The sequence below is a fragment of the Salvelinus fontinalis genome, chromosome 19 (genome assembly GCF_029448725.1).
Source record: "Salvelinus fontinalis isolate EN_2023a chromosome 19, ASM2944872v1, whole genome shotgun sequence".
In the NCBI taxonomy this organism is placed as follows: Eukaryota; Metazoa; Chordata; class Actinopteri; order Salmoniformes; family Salmonidae; genus Salvelinus; species Salvelinus fontinalis.
Window position 1 is genome coordinate 22,978,224 of NC_074683.1, and position 18,719 is coordinate 22,996,942.

Here is an 18,719-nt window from a genome sequence, read left to right on the forward strand (position 1 = left end):
CGGTCTCCTGGGCTTTTCATGCACAACAGTGTCTAGAGTTTACCGAGAATGGTGCGACAAACAAAAAACATCCAGTCATCTCCAGTCCTTTGGGTGAAAACAACTTGTTGATGAGAGGTCGAAGGAGAATGGAGAATGGCAAAAATCGTGCAAGCTAACAGGCGTGCCACAAACAGGCAAATAACAGCACAGTACAACAGTGGTGTGCAGAAAGGTTTCTCAGAACACACAAATCATTGCTCCTGGTCACAGATGGGCTTTTGCAGCAAATGACCACACCGGGTTCAACTCCTATCAGCTAAAAACAAGACGAAGCAGTACCAGTGTGCACGCCATCACCAACACTGGACAATTGAGGAATGGAAAAGCATTGCCTGGTCCGACAAATCCCGGTTCCTGTTGCGTCATGCTGATGGCAGAGTCAGGATTTAGCATAAGCAGCATGAGTCCATAGCCCCATCCTGCCTGGTGTCAACGGGCTGGTGGCGGTGGTGTAATGGTGTGGAGAATGTTTTCCTGGCACACGTTAGGGCCCTTGATACCAATTGCGTAACGTTTCCATGCCCCAAAGAATTCAGGCTGTTCTGGGGGCAAAGGGTTGTCCTAATAAATTGGCAACTGAGTGTATTGCCATATATTACTTTTCCCTATGGGCTAAACCATGCTGAGTGATGTCCAATTATCAGATCTGATACAAAATAAAATACTTTGAGTCAGTTCTTAAAGATGAGGAAATGTTTGCCAATAGAACTTAGCAATTTATTACACATCAGTAATTACATGATTTCTCTGCACATATAGAACACTAGGCAACATGACAACACAGGGTTGGTGAAAAACAATTAGCAACAATCAAACACTTTAAGGAAATGACAATCACATCAAATCAAAGTACTATATACAAAATATATTACAGTCAATTACACACATAGTTACACACATAGCACGATGTAAAAAAAAAAAGATCAGAAAAAGGCTTGGCTGAGCAGTGTTCCCACAAACTAAATCCTTTAAACAGAACCATCATGTGGTATATTAGGTCCAAAACAGCCAGCTAATACTTTTGTTACAAATTTGAAACATATTTGGCCAAGAAGTGATCAGAAGTATCCTTGGGGGGTGGTGTGAGGCATGGAGAGTGGTATAGGCTTCTCCAGAGTGCTTTCTAAGAGACCTACAGATGTAGGATCTTAATTTGAGACAGTTTGCTACAGCAGTAAAATAATCCTGCAGCAACAGGAAATGTGAATTATTATGTGGATTATAATACATTTTTTGTAGGAGTTAATACATTTCATTCATTAGGGAAAATGAAGTCTGAAATTTCAAAGTGGAAATTACAAACTTTAGAAGCCTTTTTAAAAGTGAAATACTCTACAATTTTGCATTTCCTGCTTTGCAGTAAAATTCTCATCAATAAAAGAGTGATCAAATTAAGATCCTACATCTGTAAACCCACCCTGGACTTTTTCTAGTGAGCGGAGAGTCTTCTACTTGAGAGTGAGTACACAGGAAATGTGTTGTGGTTCCAGGGGGTTCTATTAGAGCTGGTCACAGCTCAGTGCCAGGGTGATGTCACAGCGATGTCATATCCTCTCTCTCAGAACCAAACAGTATTGACTTTGTCCTGATCCAGACCTGACGAGAGCGTGAGAGAGGACAACATAAACTTTTAGATTAAACAAAAACGTAGCATGCATGTAGACATCAGTGGAAGCTCCTCAGTGAATTTCATAAAAATAGCAAAACATTTAAAAAGTTATCCTTTTTAGATAAAACTATACAAAATATATTCACATGTCACCAAATAATTGATTAAACCACACTGTTTTGCAATGAAGGTCTACAGTAGCCTTAACAGCACTCTGAAGGGTAGCATAATGGTGTAGCCGGACAACAGCTAGCTTCCGTCCTCCTCTGGGTACATTGACTTCAATAAAAAACTTAGGATGCTCATGATCCTCACCCCCTTCCATAGACTTATACAGTAATTATGACAACTTCCAGAGAACGTCCTCCAATCAGAGCTCTTGCAGCATGAACTGACATGTTGTCCACCCAATTAAAGGATCAGAGAATGAATCTAGTTCATAAAGCATAAGCTACAGCTACCTAGCTAGCACCGCAGTGCATAAAATGTGGTGACTAGTTGACAAAAAGAGAAAAAGACAATAGTTGAACAGTTTGAACAAATTAATTTGAAAAATTAAGGAGAAGCAAGAGACACAGAGAGATATTTAGTAATTTATTTTCACTTTCACATATCTAGCAAATGCAGCTAGCTAGCTAGTTTAGCCTACTCAAACACCCGGCTCAAACAGAGGGATGCTATGTTAGCTAGCTGGCTATGCCTATATAGCACAACACTGGAACTCTTACATTTACATTTACATTTAAGTCATTTAGCAGACGCTCTTATCCAGAGCGACTTACAAATTGGAACTCTTCCAATTCAAGGTAAGCTTTTGGTTTTACAAATGTATTGCCACCAGTGTAACTGCTAAAGTGCTTATTCAACTGCTTACTGACTGCACACTGTAACGTTACTGCATGACTGTAGCAGGTTTACTAAAATGTTAGTTATATTAGCTATGTTGACTATGACGTTACTTTGGCTAATATGGTGACAACGATGTAGGCTGTGTGTAGCGGTTATGATTTGGCTTGGAAAGGGTTTTCACCTGGACACATTCAGCTGATGTGTTGTGCATTGCAGTCCTCAAGCGAAGGGAAAAGGTGAGAGGAGAAGAGTGCATAGATGCGAGAAGGAATACAACGTGGCGGCTATGAAAGTGAACTGTGTTTACATGTTATCAGGGGTGTATTCATTTAACAGATTCTGTTGTAAACGTTTCTTAAACAGATGCAAACGGAACGGAATGTACAACTGTTGGACTAATGATTACACACTAGATCAGATAGATGCAGGCAAGAGTGTGAAAGGCAGTATTGAATGTGTCTGTCACCTCAATTTTCTCTTAACCTGTGTGCACCTTCGTTAAAAAAAACTTGCATTCATAGGCTAGGTTGTAGCAGCCTCATGATGGGTGTAGGAAAAATTCAAGTATCATGTAGTAGCCTAAACCTATCGATGTTACATCGAACTGGGTGAATGGAATATGAATGACAGTCATGCAATATGCTGTAATAAAAATAAGGCCATGCGCATGACAAAAAAAATCCTCCCTCATCTTAAATGGCACTGACCGCCACTGGTAGACATACAAGAGAGAGAGTGCATGTGTGTGTATGTGTGCTCCAGGTCCGAGGCTTACCTGAGTCGTAGATATCCAAGGGTGTGTGTAGAGCTGCGGGCCAGGCTGAGGGGGTCAGGGTGGGGGGGTTCGGGCTGGGGCTGGCCTGCTCCACCTCTATCTTCACACCACTATGTATCCCTGGGTTCTGGCTGCTGTGTGTGTTACTGTGTGTGCTGTGACCAGCAGGGCTGTGGGCTAGGGGACTCTGAGTCTTCACACCAGGCAGGAGCAGAGGGCTGAACCTGGGGTCTAGGCCTGGGCCATGGGACAGGTGGGGATGTATGACCGGGTGGGTGTGGTGGGGGTGCATGTGTGTGTGAGGGTGTGTGTGTGTGTAGACATTGTGGGCGTGTGTGTAGCTGGCGGAGGTCTGAGGGTTGCGGCTGTAGGCCCAGTGGTCTGGGAGAGAGGCTGTAGGAGGGAGGCTGGGCTGGGGCAGAATGTGGCCCGTCCACAGAGCACTGTCTGGGGCATGGAAGGCTGCTGGGCTGGGGGAGAAGTCTGGGTGGACAGAGAGACAGGGGCTGGTCTGGGACGGGTAACCTCCACCCCACAGAGAGGAGGACAGGGAACCACACTGGGCCTCCGAGAGAGATACACTGTCTGTGAGAGGGAGGGAGGTCATTTGTATGAGAAGAGGTTGTTATGGACACAAGTTTCTACCATGTAATTGTATTAATTCTAGATCAAAAGTAACAGTACAATGTAAATTTACAGTAAATTACTGGCAGCACAGAAGCCAGTAAATTACTGTAGATTTACAGGAAATTTACTGTAACAAAGGTACAGCATATTACTGGAACACCTGACTATAGTAACATGCTGTATTTCTATAATTTACAGCGCATTACTGGAAGAACAGTGGTTAGTATACTGTTGCAGACTTACAGTGCAGGTAGCTATCTCTTTACTTGCTGTGACTGTGGTATATTCTTATTTACCCTAATTTTAATACACTGACTGTAAGTCGCTCTGGTTAAGAGCGTCTGCTAGATGACCAAAATGTAAATGAAAAAAATTAACACTTGCTAGGCACACTGCTTGGTATTATTATAATGACCTCCACCCCTAAACAAGGCCATGTCAATAGAATAATACCCAGCAGTGTGCTTTGCAAATGTACATTTTAAACATTTACATTTTGGTCATTTAGCAGATGCACTTGTCCAGAGTGACTTACATTCATCTAACATTGATTTTTTTTTAAAAACACATATCACAGTCATAGCAAGTAAAACATTTCTGTAACCATTACTGGGAATGTTGTTGTAGTTAAGGATACATTGGTCTTCAAATTATCCTGTATTTGTAACAAGATAACTTCTGGAAATAACTTTGCCCATCTTTGGCTATTGAAAAGTGTGATACGGTCATTTTCACAGTAACGTGCCACTAGCTTACTGTGACTTAAAGGTAAATGCAGCGCAATGATGCAGTACAATACTGTAAAATTAGCCCACTATACTGTAACAAAGGAAATGCTACTGTAGACAGTTTTTTACTGTAATTACTAGTGATGCGGAAACAAAGCTTCCTTTCCAGGCAATTGTGTTGAAAATAGGTTCATTAAACGACGTGTCATTATTCGTTCACAATGAACTTTAGTGACATCTGCTGGTCAGCAATAAATAGCAACGTGTGATTATCAGCTAGGTTTTTTCCCCTCTACTGATTTCATCAAAACTCTGTAGCGCAGCAGTAAGTCGTTGGCTTTAATGGATTGCCAGGTTTGCATCTTACATCATGCTCCCTTTTTTGCCAACAAGTTTACTATTTTTCTAAAATGGAATCTATGGCATTATTTAGGATGCTTAAGACAGCTTATACTATTTATTTATATTTTTTATAGAACCTTTATTTAACTAGGCAAGTCAGTTAAGAATAAATTCTTATATACAATGACGGCCAACCAAAAGGAAAAAGGCCTCCTGCGGGAAGGGGCCTGGGATTAAAAATAAATACCATATAAATATAGGACAAAACACACATGACAACAAGAGAGACAACACTACATAAAGAGAGACCTAAGACAAGAACATGGCAAGGCAGCAGCACATAACAACAACATGATAGCAACACAACATGGTAGCAACACAACATGGTAGCAGCACAACATAACAACAACATGGTAGCAACACAACATGGTAGCAGCACAACATAACAACAACATGGTAGCAACACAACATGGTAGCAGCACAACATAACAACAACATGGTAGCAACACAACATGGTAGCAACACAACATAACAACAACATGGTAGCAACACAACATGGTAGCAACACAACATAACAACAACATGGTAGCAACACAACATGGTAGCAACACAACATAACAACAACATGGTAGCAACACAACATGGTAGCAACACAACATGGTAGCAGCACAAAACATGGTACAAACATTATTGGGCACAGACAACAGCACAAAGGGCAAGAAGGTAGAGATAACAATACATCACAAAAAGCAGCCACAACTGTCAGTAAGAGCGAAAAAGCATGTCATCGAACGAAGCGTCAGACGTCATTGATGACGTACTTCTGATAAAGTGATACACACATCGGCACACTGCTTCTAAGTTAGCTGCTTTTGACACATGCCCCGGAGCTCCAATATCAAACGTAACATCACTAGTAATTACATGGGATTAGTGCAAGCAGGTTGGCTGCTAGGTAGTTGTATATTACAGCATACCAGTGAATATTTGGTGTTTTATTTCACTTGCACTTGTAGAGGCCTTAACAAAGGCTTCTAAACTGGCAGTGACTACAGGGTGAAACAGATCAAAAGGACATGGCTAAACACTCAACCATTAAAGGTTTGAGACTTGCTGCCACTCTGATCTTTCCCCTATATACATTTAATTGTTAGGAAACTACTACCACATTTCACTTCAATTGTTACAGCACTTTCACTAACAGGTGCAACAAGTATAGCCTCAAATGTGTTTATGAGGCACAACAATACCATGCACCCACAAAATGTTTTTGGCACTCCAAAATTACAGTATGGTACTGTATTCTGTGGGTGTGTAACTAAATTATGTAAATTACTGGTAGCACAGAAACCAGTAAATTACTGTAGATTTACAAGACAAAAATAAAAACAAATACGGTATGGTACTGTATTCTGTGGGGTACAGCATTCTCACTAAGGGGTGCAACAAATATAGCCTCTTACAAGGCATGCCTTGAAATATGTTAATGAGCTATACATAATTTCCCCACTATGCAGCCTAACACAGTATTCTGCTGTAAATATACAGCAGAACAGGTAATGCAGTATTTTATTGTAAAATTGCATTGCTCTTTACAGTACTGTACTGTGATATAGAATTACAGTATCAAACTGTAAAAGTTTTGCTGTAAATGTACAGTAATTTGTTACAGTGAAAGATAATACACCTATATGAATAAGACTGTTTTCAGATGACAGAATTCAAACTATGAGTAATGATATGAAAGTCCCTGTGTGTTCCTACCTTTCCACAGTCCAACCGAGGCAGAGGTGTGCATGGGGGTGGTCCTAGAGTTCTTGGTCTCTCCAGTGAAGGCACTGGTTTGGCTCAGAGCCCTAGAGAAATGTTCATCCACCACATCCCCAATGTCACCATGGAAATAGGTGAACAGGACACACCTGGAGCTCAGGTACTCTGCCTCAGCGGGCTGGCTGTCCTTCCCAGTACCCCCACAGCCCCTCAGCCCAGAACCCTCCAGGCCCCGTTGGACCCACTGCTCCCCAGCCAGTCTCCCCCCTCCTCCCCCACGCTGCTGTTGTTGTCTCCCCCCTGGACACTGCTGCTCTTGGCTGTCCTGCTGCATGCTGCTGTACACATCCAGCTTCTTCTACAGAGAGTGAAAGAGAGAGAGAGAGCAAGAGAGATAAGGTTAAAGTACGAAAAATTAATCTCAAAGGTTCAGCCATGAGAGCACCATCTGTCTGTCTATTTTGCGCCACAACGATCAAGCCACATGATTAAACGTGTGTGCCACATACACTGAACAGAATAGCCTACATCAATACCCTTGTTAAAAGTCATACTATCCGTTACAAACTTCAATTCTCTATGACCTCCATTTTAAAGGAAAACGAATCATCTTTACATACCGAAGTTTATTCAAGAAGTTGTAGGATGTTTCTCAGCGTGTGTTCTGGTGAAAGTATGTCAACTATGAAAATGCTCGTGGCCGTTTCAAAAGAACCATCATCATCAACATTCCTGAGAGACAGTGACGAGTTGTCATTAGCCTACACCCTTCTGATCGGACGAGGAGATTAATCATCCTAGTCATTATACATGACCTGCTCTAAATACACGGCGAGAAATGACCGCTTCAACTTTTCGAATTGTAACTTTATGAGTTCTGTGGTACAAAGGAGTCAGGACTTTTCGCTGTGAACTGACATCTGCGACGGGCCAAAACATTCAGCACGGAGTGTATTGGTGCCTAAAGCACCGGGACAATTATGGGAACACTAAAACAGCCTAGTATTAAAAAACAAACAAATATTACAAACTATTTTAGAGCAGTGTGTCTGGACACCCACCTGCTGCTGGTGCTGTTGATGATGGTAGTATGCGGCTTTGTAGGCTGCTGCCGCTGCTGCTGAAGACGCAGGGAGATAGTGAGCTCCATAACTCTGGTAAAACATCACATCCAGACAACTCATGGCTGAGACGGGGCTGTCAGGGGCTCAGAGAGAAACACAGCCTGGTTCAGCGCTCCTCAAACGGATGTAATCCTCATATCCACCGCTGCCTCCATATAAACCACGACTGTGACAATAGGCATGATGTCGGTGAAAGGAGCTGTTTGCATAAAGACAATACCGAATCACTAAGACCAACACCTCATACTGTGCCAAACCAAACCCGAGTGAAAGTGAACAAAAAGGTACCGGACAAACTCCACTTGGCCAAGTTATTAGACGCTACACTGATTGGAGGAAAGTTTTAACGGTACTGTATATGGAGGGAGAGGAGGGATAGGACTCTGCGTGCACACGCCCATGGAACTCATACACGCGGCTCGAAGTAGAGGGGTATGATGAGTGTAGCTGCCACTTGAAGATTCATTCAATCAATCATATGTATTTAATTTTATAAATCCCGTTTTACATCAGCAGTTGTCACAACGTGCTCTACAGATACCAAGCATAAAACCTCAAGACTTGGCCTCGAGTGAAATGTAATTGTAGGTATCTTCAGATAAGTGAATGTAAATATTCAGCATTGTGTCATAGACTATCTTTCATTGTATGTTGATTGTCATTTTAACCCATCGAGTGTAGTCTATCCATCGAGTGTAGTCTATCCATCGAGTGTAGTCTATCCATCGAGTGTAGTCTATCCATCGAGTGTAGTCTATCCATCGAGTGTAGTCTATCCATTGAGTGTAGTCTATCCATTGAGTGTAGTCTATCCATCGAGTGTAGTCTATCCATCGAGTGTCGTCTATCCATCGAGTGTCGTCTATCCATCGAGTGTCGTCTATCCATTGAGTGTCGTCTATCCATTGAGTGTCGTCTATCCATTGAGTGTCGTCTATCCATTGAGTGTCGTCTATCCATTGAGTGTAGTCTTATCTGTTTGGAGAATTCCATATACTAACCTATAGTAGAACATTTGGCATAGTTTTCCAGTAAACTTGGCAGGTTCTGACATGACCCCAAAAAAGGGAGAAAAAAGAAAGTGGCAGGTTAGACTGCAGTATAAAAGACTCCCATAAATGATGTAACAGAGGGATGTCAACATTATTATGTACTTATATAACTATATTCATACTACACTGAATAAACCAGTGGAACTAAGGAACTGAACCACACTGACTGACTGCATTCACCTGACTAGGATATTCTCTTCCCAATTCCAAATCAAAAGATTTTGAATAGGAATCAGGAATACTTTGCTTTTCCACATACCCACTCCTCTTAGATCTATAATAAGAACCTGTGTGAAGGAGCCAGGGTTTGGTTTGGAACATGTCCCTTAGCTGTCTTTGGTCCTTTGACTAGTGAGGAACTCAGTGGAAGCTGTCAATGAGTGATCTGCTTCCACCTGCTGGTGACATCACAGAGATCACTGCTCTCAGACCGACAGAGGTCTCACCAAATAATTACGCCAAAGAATTACATATAACTTAATTGAATAGGATCTCTGTGGGTCTCACCACTCCTCTCTGACCCTGAGTAAACCTTGTGTTTCTCACATGGCTGGTGCTTCTGTCCCAGGCTCCCAGCTATAGAACTGAATAAAGATTGGAAATGGTCCTGGCCTGTGATTTCAGCCCAAACTCTGTAGATGGTGCGTCCGTGTCAGTTTTTGTAGAGCATAGACAGCTGTTCTTGAGAGGCATGTGCAGAGGAGAGGAGATGAGAGGGGAAGAAAGAAGAGACAGGCGGGGAGGAGATGAAAGGGGAGGAGACGATAGGAGAGGGGAGGGGAGGGAAGAGGAGATGGGAGGAGAGGAGATGAGAGGATAGGAGCGGGGAAGGGAGTGGAGGAGATGGGAGGGGAAGGGAAGGGAGTGGAGGGGAAGAGAGCAGAGGCTGTAAACAACAGAAGTGCTGCTGAGGATGATGGTGATGTTGATGATGATGACGGTTATTATGAGGATATTTTTAGGAGAAGAGAGGTGAGCCTGCAGAGCACATTCAGGTGGTGCCTGGTCTGGTTCAGACCCTCAGTGTAGTGGAGAGCAGGATAATGAGAGGACTACAGATAACAGAGAGATGGCTGAGTTCTCTGAGTCCACTTGTCTCTCAAGTGAGTTCCATGATGAAGCCTGACGTCCCACGCTGCTGTTCATACACACTGGAGGAGCAGCTGCCCTACACACACACATACACGCACCCATGGAGAAATTACGTTCACACACACGCGCGCGCACACGCATGCACACACTCTCAGGGGTGAAGATATCAGTGTGTATATCCTGAGGGGCTCATTCGCACTGCTCATCTCATTACAGAAGGACTCCGTGTAAAGGATCTACATTTTCCTAATACTGCTGTTTTATAATCCCTGTGATAATCTTACTTATGTATGCAATGTATAAATGAATGCGATCTTGATATTATTTTATTATTGATATCAGTGTGTGTTGTTTTGCCCCAGTTTTAGAAAAAGGGGTCACATGTCTGAGATGTAGGAACATCATATCCTGTGTCTGTATTATTGACTATAAGAGCTATACAGGTTATGGGGCAAAGCTCTGTCACTCTCCCTATTTTATTTAAAAACATCTTTATCTCTTTCTCTCTTGCTCTCTATTCATCTCCATTTCACATACACAGTTAGTATGCCACATTGTGGATTTGACATTTGATCCATTCTGACAGGGCGGTAGTTAGGAAAGACAATATGGTGGTTATATTATTGATTTCCTGATTCAGCCCTATTCCCTGTATCTGTCAGATATGATGATGCTGTGTGAGAGGCTGAAGCTGAGACAGGGGGTAACTGTTCCATTCACTTTGATGATGCCGCACGCTGCAGATGGAAGCTGAATTAGTCAGTCTTGTTATGATGATGTGTTAGGCCTGGAACTGTGGCAGAGTCAGCGGCAGGGTTTGATGATGTGTCGTTGGGCTGTGGAAGTCAGGCAGTGTTACAGACGGAGACACACACACACACACACAGAGCTAAAGACCCCACACAGATGCTTCAGTCCTCAGGGTCCCTCACTAAATATATTTCTCTCAGGGTCTCAGTCACATCTGGAGGTGCAACTCTCTCCTATCCTATCCTCTCCTCCTTTCTCTCCTCTTCTCGCTTTAATGAGATCATTATTAGAGGATGTTTCGAAGGGATGTGTGGAGAATTACAGGGATTAGAGGAGGCGGGCATGCAGGGATAAAAGCAGTTTGTAACGAGTGCGCTGAGAGTCGGGAAGCAAGTTGAGGGAGTGAATAAATAAATAAAATAAACACTCACTCCCTGAACTTGCTTCCAGACTCTCAGCACACTCTTTACAAAATAACACCTCACCTAAGGATCAGGGTGTGTTTTTTAATTTAATTTTTTGTGTCAGAGTAATGACGTTGGGTCCGGGAACTGCTACAGGCTCTCATGCCTCAACCAGATTGCCAGGCTTCCCTGCCTCAGCCGGCTCGTCAGGCTCTCATGCCTCAACCAGATTGCCAGGCTTCCCTGCCTCAGCTGGCTCGTCAGGCTCTCATGCCTCAACCAGATTGCCAGGCTTCCCTGCCTCAGCCGGCTCGTCAGGCTCTCATGCCTCAACCAGATCGCCAGGCTCCCCTGCCTCAGCCGGCACGTCGGGCTTTCATGCCTCAGTCGGATCGCCAGGCTCTCCTGCCTCTACCGATCTGTCAGGTTTCCCGCGCCCCAGCTGACACAACAGGTTCCAGTACCTCAGCGGGCGTAACAGGTTCTCGCGCATCAGCAGGGGTGACCGGTCCGCTCCTGATCCCTGGGTTCGTCCCCTTTGACTGCATCCTGCGGCCGGGGCCGCGCGTCGGGGAGGGGGTACTGACATGTATACTCCCTCTCCGGCCTTTAGGTCATCAGGCTGCTGATTATCCCGCACACCTGTCACCATCGTCTCGCGCACCTGCACCTCATGACACTCACCTGTAATCCATCACCTCCTTGATTATCTTCCCTATATCTGTCACTCCCCTTGGTTCTTTCCTCAGGTGTTACTGACTCTGTTTTCATGTCGGTGCGATGTTTGTGTTTCGTGTTCATTGTTTCTTTTATTTATTAAAACTCACTCCCTGAACTTGCGTCCCGACTCTCAGCGCACTCGTTACACAGTTGTTTGTTTTCTGCTCATGTTATGCTGAAAGAATGAAACTCATCCACTGGGTTATATCTCAGTGGGGTGTAGTGTTTTGGTCTAAAATCTTGTCTTTAGCCTTGTGGAAAACACATTTCTGATTCACAACAGAAAACAAATAGAGCATATTGTTAGATGTTTTTTCGTTACGATCACTCTTCAGTACCGTAGTTGCCGTATCACTGGACATAATTACCATCCTAGTCATTAGTAGTGCGTAACTGCTGAATGTGATAAGCTGCAGCTGTGAGTGTTATTAGTAGTAATACGTGATTAATAAGGATGACTTCCTTCATCATAAGAACTGCAGAGTCTGGAGTTTGTAACATGGATGTTGGTCTATTGTAATCCCTTCTGAAGAACACCTGTCTCTATTGGTTTCTCCAGTCTCTCTACAACACCTGAGAATGTTGATGACCATGATGCTCTAATGGTTCATGTCACCTCTAATCACCCAGCTACAGTACAAACTCATGTGTCAGTGTGCTGACTGAGGAAAGGAGAGGGGAGCGAAATACATTAATAGCCAATTAAATACCCATTAGTACAGCTGTAGTTATTAAAGTGGTTTTGTAACATACTAATACTGATCACTGGATCACCGCCTGTTACGACAACTGCACCGCCCGCAATGGCAGGGTTCCCCAGAGGGTGGTGCGGTCAGCCCAACGCATCGTCGAGGGCACACTGCGTGTCCTCCAGGACATTTACATCACCAGGTGTCACAGGAAGGCCAGAAGATCATCAAGGACCTCAGCCACCTGAGCCACGGCCTGTTCACCCCGCTACCATCCAGAAGGCGGAGACAGTTAAGGTGCATAAAGCTGGGACCGAGAGAGAGATAATCATCTTCTGTCTCCTGGCCATCATACTGTTAAACAGTCATCACTAAGCCGACCTCCGCCCAGTACCCTCCTCTGAACCTAAGACTGTCACTAGCTGGCTACCCTACATTTACATTTAAGTCATTTAGCAGACGCTCTTATCCAGAGCGACTTACAAATTGGTGCATTCACCTTATGATATCCAGTGGAACAACCACTTTACAATAGTGCATCTAAATCTTTTAAGGGGGGGGGGGGGGTTAGAAGGATTACTTTATCCTATCCTAGGTATTCCTTAAAGAGGTGGGGTTTCAGGTGTCTCCGGAAGGTGGTGATTGACTCCGCTGACCTGGCGTCGTGAGGGAGTTTGTTGCACCATTGGGGTGCCAGAGCAGCGAACAGTTTTGACTGGGCTGAGCGGGAACTGTACTTCCTCAGAGGTAGGGAGGCGAGCAGGCCAGAGGTGGATGAACGCAGTGCCCTTGTTTGAGTGTAGGGCCTGATCAGAGCCTGAAGGTACGGAGGTGCCGTTCCCCTCACAGCTCCGTAGGCAAGCACCATGGTCTTGTAGCGGATGCGAGCTTCAACTGGAAGCCAGTGGAGAAAGCGGAGGAGCGGGGTGACGTGAGAGAACTTGGGAAGGTTGAACACCAGACGGACTGCGGCGTTCTGGATGAGTTGTAGGGGTTTAATGGCACAGGCAGGGAGCCCAGCCAACAGCGAGTTGCAGTAGTCCAGACGGGAGATGACAAGTGCCTGGATTAGGACCTGCGCCGCTTCCTGTGTGAGGCAGGGTCGTACTCTGCGAATGTTGTAGAGCATGAACCTACAGGAACGGGTCACCGCCTTGATGTTAGTAATCACACCGACACTGTAAAACATTTCATGTAAATTCTACAGTAACTTACAGGCAGCAATTGGCAAGTAGGTTATTGTAATTTATTTGACAGTACAGCTACTGTCATTCATTTCACTGTAATCCATTGTACGGCACCAAAAACGTTACTGTAATCTAATTGACAGTGTTCTAACCAGTGTTCTTTGCAAGTTTTCATTTGAACATTCATTTGAACATTTACATTAATATTTTGGCTCTTATACGTAGTAACTACCAGTCAGTAGATTTAACCAAGGTTGATTAAAAAAAACATATCGCAGTCATAGCAAGTAAAACTTTTCTGGAACTGTTACTGAAAATGTAATGTGATACATTAGTCTTTAAAATAATTGTAATTACAACAAGATATCGTATGATATCTTTGACTATCTCTGGATACTGCCAATACAATACTGAGATATTATCGGTAACTTGATTCCAGACTAATGAAACACAGTACAATATAGTGAAAGTGACTATTAAACTGTAATACAATTATTTCTACAGTATTTTACTGTAATTATAAGGGATTAGAGAAAGCAGGTCGTCTGTAGGCATTTGCATATTACAGCATATGATTGAATACTAGGTGTTTTATATCACTTGCACTTCTGGAGAACTTAACAACAGCTTCCAAACTGGCCATGATTACAGGGCAAAACAGATCAAATGGACATGGGTAAATACTCAACCATTAAAAGGTTTAAGACACGCTACCATTCTGATCTGCTCCATATATACTTTTGATAGGGAACTACTATCACATTTCACTTAAATTGGTACAGGACTCTCACTAAGGGGTGCAACAAATATAACCACTTACAAAGCACACCTTCAAATATGTTAATGACCCAGCGATTCCTTCTCCTCCCACAATACTTCGCCACAATGCACCATCGTTTACAGTATGCTGCAGTAAATGTATAGCAAAACAGCAATACAGTACTTTATTGTTGAATTGTATTGGTGTTTTGATAACCCTTGTACTTTAGGCCTTAACAAAGGCTTCTAACCAACCATTAAAGGTTTGAGACTTGCTGCCACTCTGATCTGAACCCTATATAAAGGTAATTGTTAGGGAACCACTACAACGGGTGCAACAAATATAGCCTCTTAAAATATGTTGATATACCAAGCATCCACCAGTTCAAACAGTTTTTGGCACTACAAAAATGTAGTATGGTACTGTATTCTGAATGACAGTAAATTACTGTAGAGTTTCAGGACAAAGTTTGTAGAACTCCTAAAATACAGTATACTGTATTACTGTATTCTGTGGGGGTAGAATATTCTCACTCACAGGTGCAACAAATATAGCCTCATACATGCCTTAAAATATGTTAATGAGCCAGAGACTCTTTCCCTGACAAAAACATTTACCCACAACGCACCATAATTAATACTGTAAAACACATTTACGATATTTTACTGTGCATCCTACGATAATCTACTGCATTTAGTTTACACAGTTTCATACTATTGTTTAACACAGTAAGTTACTGATAAAATTACACAAACGTCTAACAGTGTACCCTGCACCTTAGATTCTGCTGCTCTATGTACATACAGTACTGTGCAGCCGTATTCATCGACCTGGCCATGGCTTTCAACTCTGTCAATCACCGCATTCTTATCGGCAGACTCAACAGCCTTGGTTTCTCAAATGACTGCCTCGCCTGGTTCACCAACTACTACTCAGATAGAGTTAAGTGTGTCAAATCGGAGGGCCTGTTGTCCGGAATCTGGCAGTCTCTATGGGGGTGCCACAGGGTTCAATTCTCAGGCCGACTCTTCTCTGTATACATCAATGATGTCGCTCTTGCGGCTGGTGATTCTCTGATCCACCTCTACGCAGACGACACCATTCTGTATACATCTTCTTTGGACACTGTGTTAACTAACCTCCAGACGAGCTTCAATGACATAAAACTCCTTCCGTGGCCTCCAACTGCTCTTAAATGCAAGTAAAACTAAATGCATGCTCTTCAACCGATCACTGCCCGCACCTGCCCGCCCGCCTAGCATCACTACTCATCACTACTCACTACTCACTGGACGGTTCTGACTTGGAATATGTGGACAACTACAAATACCTAGGTGTCTGGTTAGACTGTAAACTCTCCTTCCAGACTCATATTAAGCATCTCCAAATCAAAATTAAATCTAGAATCGGCTTCCCATTTCGCAACAAAGCATCCTTCACTCGTGCTGCCAAACATACCCTCGTAAAACTGACTATCCTACCGATCCTTGACTTTGGCGATGTCATTTGCAAAATAGCCTCCAACACTCTACTCAGCAAATTGGAAGGAGTCTATCACAGTGCCATCCGTTTTGTCACCAAAGCCCCATATACTACACACCACTGCGACCTGTATGCTCTCGTTGGCTGGCCCACGCTTCATATTGGTCGCCAAACCCACTGGCTCCAGGTCATCTATAAGTCCTTGCTAGGTAAAGCCCCGCCTTATCTCAGCTCACTGGTCACCATAGCAGCACCCACCCGTAGCACGCGCTCCAGCAGGTATATTTCACTAGTCACCCCCAAGCCAATTTTTCCTTTGGCAGCGAAATTGTAATTATTTCGCCACTACAGGCTATTTATTGCCTTACCACCCTAATCTTACTTCATTTGCACACACTGTATGTAGACTTTTCTATTGTGTTATTGACTCTACGTTTGTTTATTCCATGTGTAACTCTGTGTTGTTGTTTTGTGTCACACTGCTTTGCTTTATCTTGGCCAGGTCGCAGTTGTAAATGAGAACTTGTTCTCAACTGGCCTAACGCTACCTGGTTAAATAAAGGTGAAATAAAAAATAACAAATAAATACAGTCATTGAACACTGGTCACTTTAATAATGTTTACATACTGTTTTACCTACTTTATATGTATATACTGTATTCTAGTCATGGCTCATCCTATATAACTACTGCTGTACACACCTTTTCTATTCATATACTGTCCATGCTGTCTATACACACCATTCACATACATAGATAGAAACATAAGCATTTCGCTGCAGACAGGCAGAGGGAGACAGAAAGACAGGCAGACAGACAGACAGTGTAGTGAGGTGCGTACTGGCGGTAGAGAAGTCAGGCGCAGGAGAGAGCGAAACCTGATTTACAACGGTGTTGTTTAATATCCATAAACCACCGTCAACAGAACAATACAATAAATGGGTCAAACAAAACCCGGTAAATACCAGCATACCGTGCATCATTGTATATAGATTCTCTTTTTTTTCTACCATGTTATTGACTTGTTTATTGTTTACTCCATGTGTAACTCTGTGTTGTTGTCTGTTCACACTGCTATGCTTTATCTTGGCCAGGTCGCAGTTGCAAATGAGAACTTGTTCTCAACTAGCCTACCTGGTTAAATAAAGGTGATTTTTTTTTTTTAAATAAATAAATAAATAAGCACTACAAGAAACAATTACCGACAAGGACATGGGGGGAAATAGAGGGTTAAATACACAACATGTAATTGATGGAATTGGAACCAGGTGTGATGGAAGACAAGACAAAACCAATGGAAAATGAAAGTGGATCAGCGATGGCTAGAAGGTCGGTGACTTCGACCTCCGAACGCCGCCCGAACAAGGAGAGGGACCAACTTCGGCGGAAGTCGTGACAGACAGAGATGGTATCGTTTATAATATATTTCCTATTAAAAGGAATAGGTACAGTATGTACATGGCTGTTGTATGCGGGCTAATTTCAGTCAATAACTTTAATACATGGTCATTTGTAATTTATTTGTGGGTGGTGGTTTAAATAAAAAATATAATTCTTATGTAAAATGACAAAACTCCACGTTTTAACAAAAGGCTCATTGACCATCCAGTCTAATCCCACATTGTGACTAATTTAATCACAATATAATGTAACATAGTCCAAGATAACCACATTTTTAATTGTTCCTGCTGTTTTAGCTGTCATACTTATATCATACTGCCACGCAGAACCAGAATGTCAATGGAACTTTTAATTGGATCTCACAAAGGGAATCCCGCACGTGTGTGTGTCCTGCTCCGCGGTGGCAGAGCGGGGTGATATGTGTCTGTAGTGTGTTAATGAACTGACCAGTGGAGGACTAAGATCTCTCTGGAATGAAGGACCAGGCCTTTATAAACAGATAATTACAATAATAATAATATAACTCCTGCTCTATTAAAAATCACTAGTTTGCAAATAAGATGGTAATAGAGACAGGCGTGAATACTGAGTTATTTAATGAGGTGTTGGAGACTCAAAGACTGTCTGGATTGATAGAGGACCCTCCTTGACTGGTCTGACAGGAAGGTCAAATGGGGTTCTTGGTCAAGACAAAGAGGTAATTGGAAATGTTCAGGTCGGAGAGAGAGAAAGTGAGGGAAAGAAGTGAACAAATTTCATTTTGCAATGCATCTAGTATGTTACATTTAACTTCCATCTTGGTCTACACAGTAATTGTTTCTGTCTGTGCTGTTATTTTTCCTAACATACCAGATCAGCATATTATCCCTGTCATAGCTGTCGCTTTCCTCATCCTCGGACGAGGTGAGGAGAGAAGGATCTTCAGACCAATATGCGGAGTTAGGGAAATATGCCATCTTTATTTTACATTTGACAACGATGCAGATGGCAACACGAAAACTAAACAAAACACTTTCAACAAACTACAAAATAAGAAAACGACGTACACGCAACCTGAACATAAACTTACATGGACAAACGTAAACTCACGAACAGGAACGGACATCGAAAACGAACGAACAGCCAAACAGCTCCAAAAGTGAATACATCTAACATAACGAAGACATCACAGGAGACAATCACCCACAAACACACAGTGATAATGCCCTACCTAAATATGACTCTTGATTAGAGGAAAATGCAAACCACCTGCCTCTAATCAAGAGCCATACCAGGCAAACCGAAACCAACATAGAAACAGGTAACATAGACTGCCCA

The 18,719-nt window shown here is 42.9% G+C and overlaps 1 protein-coding gene across 1 annotated transcript; it reads right to left on the reverse strand.

The window, feature by feature from the left end:
- Positions 1-720: 720 nt before the first annotated feature.
- LOC129816502 (transcription cofactor vestigial-like protein 3) lies at positions 721-11,198 on the reverse strand. The gene is made up of 4 exons (XM_055871058.1): positions 7,804-11,198; positions 6,737-7,100; positions 3,276-3,860; positions 721-1,638 (listed from the first exon to the last, which is right to left on the reverse strand). The coding sequence occupies exons 1-4, from the start codon at positions 7,924-7,926 to the stop codon at positions 1,601-1,603; spliced, it is 1,110 nt and encodes a 369-aa protein (XP_055727033.1). The 5' UTR covers positions 7,927-11,198; the 3' UTR covers positions 721-1,600.
- Between the last annotated feature and the right edge of the window lie 7,521 nt (positions 11,199-18,719).